Here is a 2,262-nt window from a genome sequence, read left to right as displayed (position 1 = left end):
GCAGCCTACTGGGACTATTGTAGCCAAGGAGAAAAACAGATAGGTGCTCAGCATACAAATTCGGCAAATTGAACCCAAAACCCACCATAGGAATAGAGATAAACAAACAGTGGCAGATGTCACATTGCCAACTGCATACACCAGATACTCGGGATAGAGACATACATGAGCATATATCCAGAGCCATAGCGTCACAGGCGGGGAAGCCTTCCACAGCAGGCAGGAAAAGTTGGATGAGCCACATACAGATATTCACAGTACACATAATCCAGAAACAAATTCTTGTTACTGGTTAAGGAGCTGCCAACACAAGGCAGAGAAAACAGCCTTACTCTGCAAAACCTATCAAATTTGACCTCTGCTCGCATAAGAACAGTAGCAACCTAGCGTGAAATGAAACCACTAAGACATTTCATGACGCATTGACAGCTGCGAATGAGCTCGTGATGAACCAGAGGAAAGGTGGTGTTAACAAACACCATTATAAGACCTTCTGCAAAAATTTAGCCGCCGAACCCGTAGAGAGTGCGGCCCTGGCGTTTGAGGGCGTATACAACGTCCATGGCAGTCACTGTCTTGCGGCGGGCGTGTTCCGTGTAGGTCACGGCATCTCTGATGACATTCTCCAAGAAGATCTTGAGGACACCCCTGGTCTCTTCATAGATGAGGCCGCTGATGCGCTTTACACCGCCCCTACGCGCCAGCCTGCGGATGGCGGGCTTGGTGATACCCTGGATATTATCTCGGAGGACCTTGCGGTGGCGCTTGGCGCCGCCCTTGCCCAGCCCCTTTCCGCCTTTGCCCCTCCCAGACATCTTGGCTCTGTGACAGGCTGCTCAAGCTATGGACGTGAAAATCTTCACGAAGACAACTCGCATTGAGCTGAATGATGATGGTAGTTCATATTTATTGGCAAAACGTATTTGGACACGTTGGCCTCTCAGCCATCGATCGATGGCTTAATCTGCGGTTCCCCACAACGTCGACACGGATCCATCCAGTCCATCGCTTTTATCGACCATCCGATGTCGTTCTCATCCAACGGTTTCAGATCCGCTCCCGCCAGTTTTGTTTTTGAGCACCGCATTATAATGTAATTAGAGCCGCATCACACGCAAGCTCACGAAGCTCAGGCTCTTTACACACCAAAAGGGCGCCCGCCCGCCGTCCTACCTGATGATGGATGGGCAGGATCCCTTACACACCAAGACGTTGGGCGGGTAGTGTATTTAATATATAACCTGCGGGGGTCCCCTCTCGTTCAGCACATCCATGTTATCGTATTGGTTGAGCACGCTTTTATGGAGCATGGGGCCCTTGGTTCAACCCTTGGGCGGGGCTCTGTAGTCTTGGACAGGGGAGATTGGCTGGATAACTTTTTGTCCAGCCCGCTTTTAATATATAACCTGCGGGGGTCCCCTCTCATTCAGCACATCCATGTTATCGTATTGGTTGAGCACGCTTTTATGGAGCATGGGGCCCTTGGTTCAACCCTTGGGCGGGGCTCTGTATTCTTGGACAGGGGAGGTTGGCTGGATAACTTTTGTCCAGCCCGCTTTTAACGGATGCAATGAACTGCCGCCTAGTGCGGCCAGCTCAGCGAAATGCTTTTGTCATTAACAGCGCACGTAAAATTAAAATGTCTAATTGATGAATATGGAATAACTCCTTTGGCACTCAATATTTTTTTCAAGTAATATATTGTGTTAAGAATATTTCCCTAGTAGGAACAATATACTTAAAGGAAAATGTTTTTTTCCAAAAGTATCTAAAAGCCACAAAAGTGGCTTTTTTTATATTACTAGTATTAATGTTATCACAACTTATCACAACTTCATGTAATCATACGCTATTCCACACACTCCATACATGGTTTGGGAATCAAATTAATGAATTCACAATAAACTCAAATCTGCTCGCTTGATCATGCTCATAGACCAAGACCATAATTTAAAAATAGAAACTCGTGCTCGCTTTATAGCCATCCCCTCCTCTTGCTTGAGGCTATAAATCTATGCAATGGGGCTCCATTTGGCTCCATTAGGTGAGAATCCCATAATGAATTTGTGTCGAGAGAGTTTGGAGACTTAAACCTCTAGCTTGCTCTTGCTCTTGCTCTTGCTTGAGGCTATAAATATGTGCAATCACATGGTAATGGTTGCATAAAACCCTATGTTTTAGGATTTACAATTTCTTGCCACATGGGGTTGGTGGGCTATGCGGTATTTTCTTGGGGGGTTCACTTAAAAATATGCAAGTATA

At 46.4% G+C, this 2,262-nt stretch overlaps 1 protein-coding gene across 1 annotated transcript; it reads right to left on the bottom strand.

Moving 5' to 3' along the window:
- Window positions 1-259: 259 nt before the first annotated feature.
- On the bottom strand, window positions 260-863 carry LOC147637575 (histone H4). Its single transcript, XM_086798910.1, has one exon. The coding sequence runs from the start codon at window positions 813-815 to the stop codon at window positions 504-506; it is 312 nt and encodes a 103-aa protein (XP_086655036.1). The 5' UTR covers window positions 816-863; the 3' UTR covers window positions 260-503.
- Window positions 864-2,262: the final 1,399 nt, after the last annotated feature.

The sequence above is a fragment of the Cibotium barometz genome, chromosome 6 (assembly GCF_041138505.1).
Source record: "Cibotium barometz isolate CiBa-2024 chromosome 6, ASM4113850v1, whole genome shotgun sequence".
NCBI classification, from domain to species: domain Eukaryota; kingdom Viridiplantae; phylum Streptophyta; class Polypodiopsida; order Cyatheales; family Cibotiaceae; genus Cibotium; species Cibotium barometz.
Note: the sequence above shows the minus strand (reverse complement) of the source record. Positions and strands in the feature narration are given on the sequence as shown.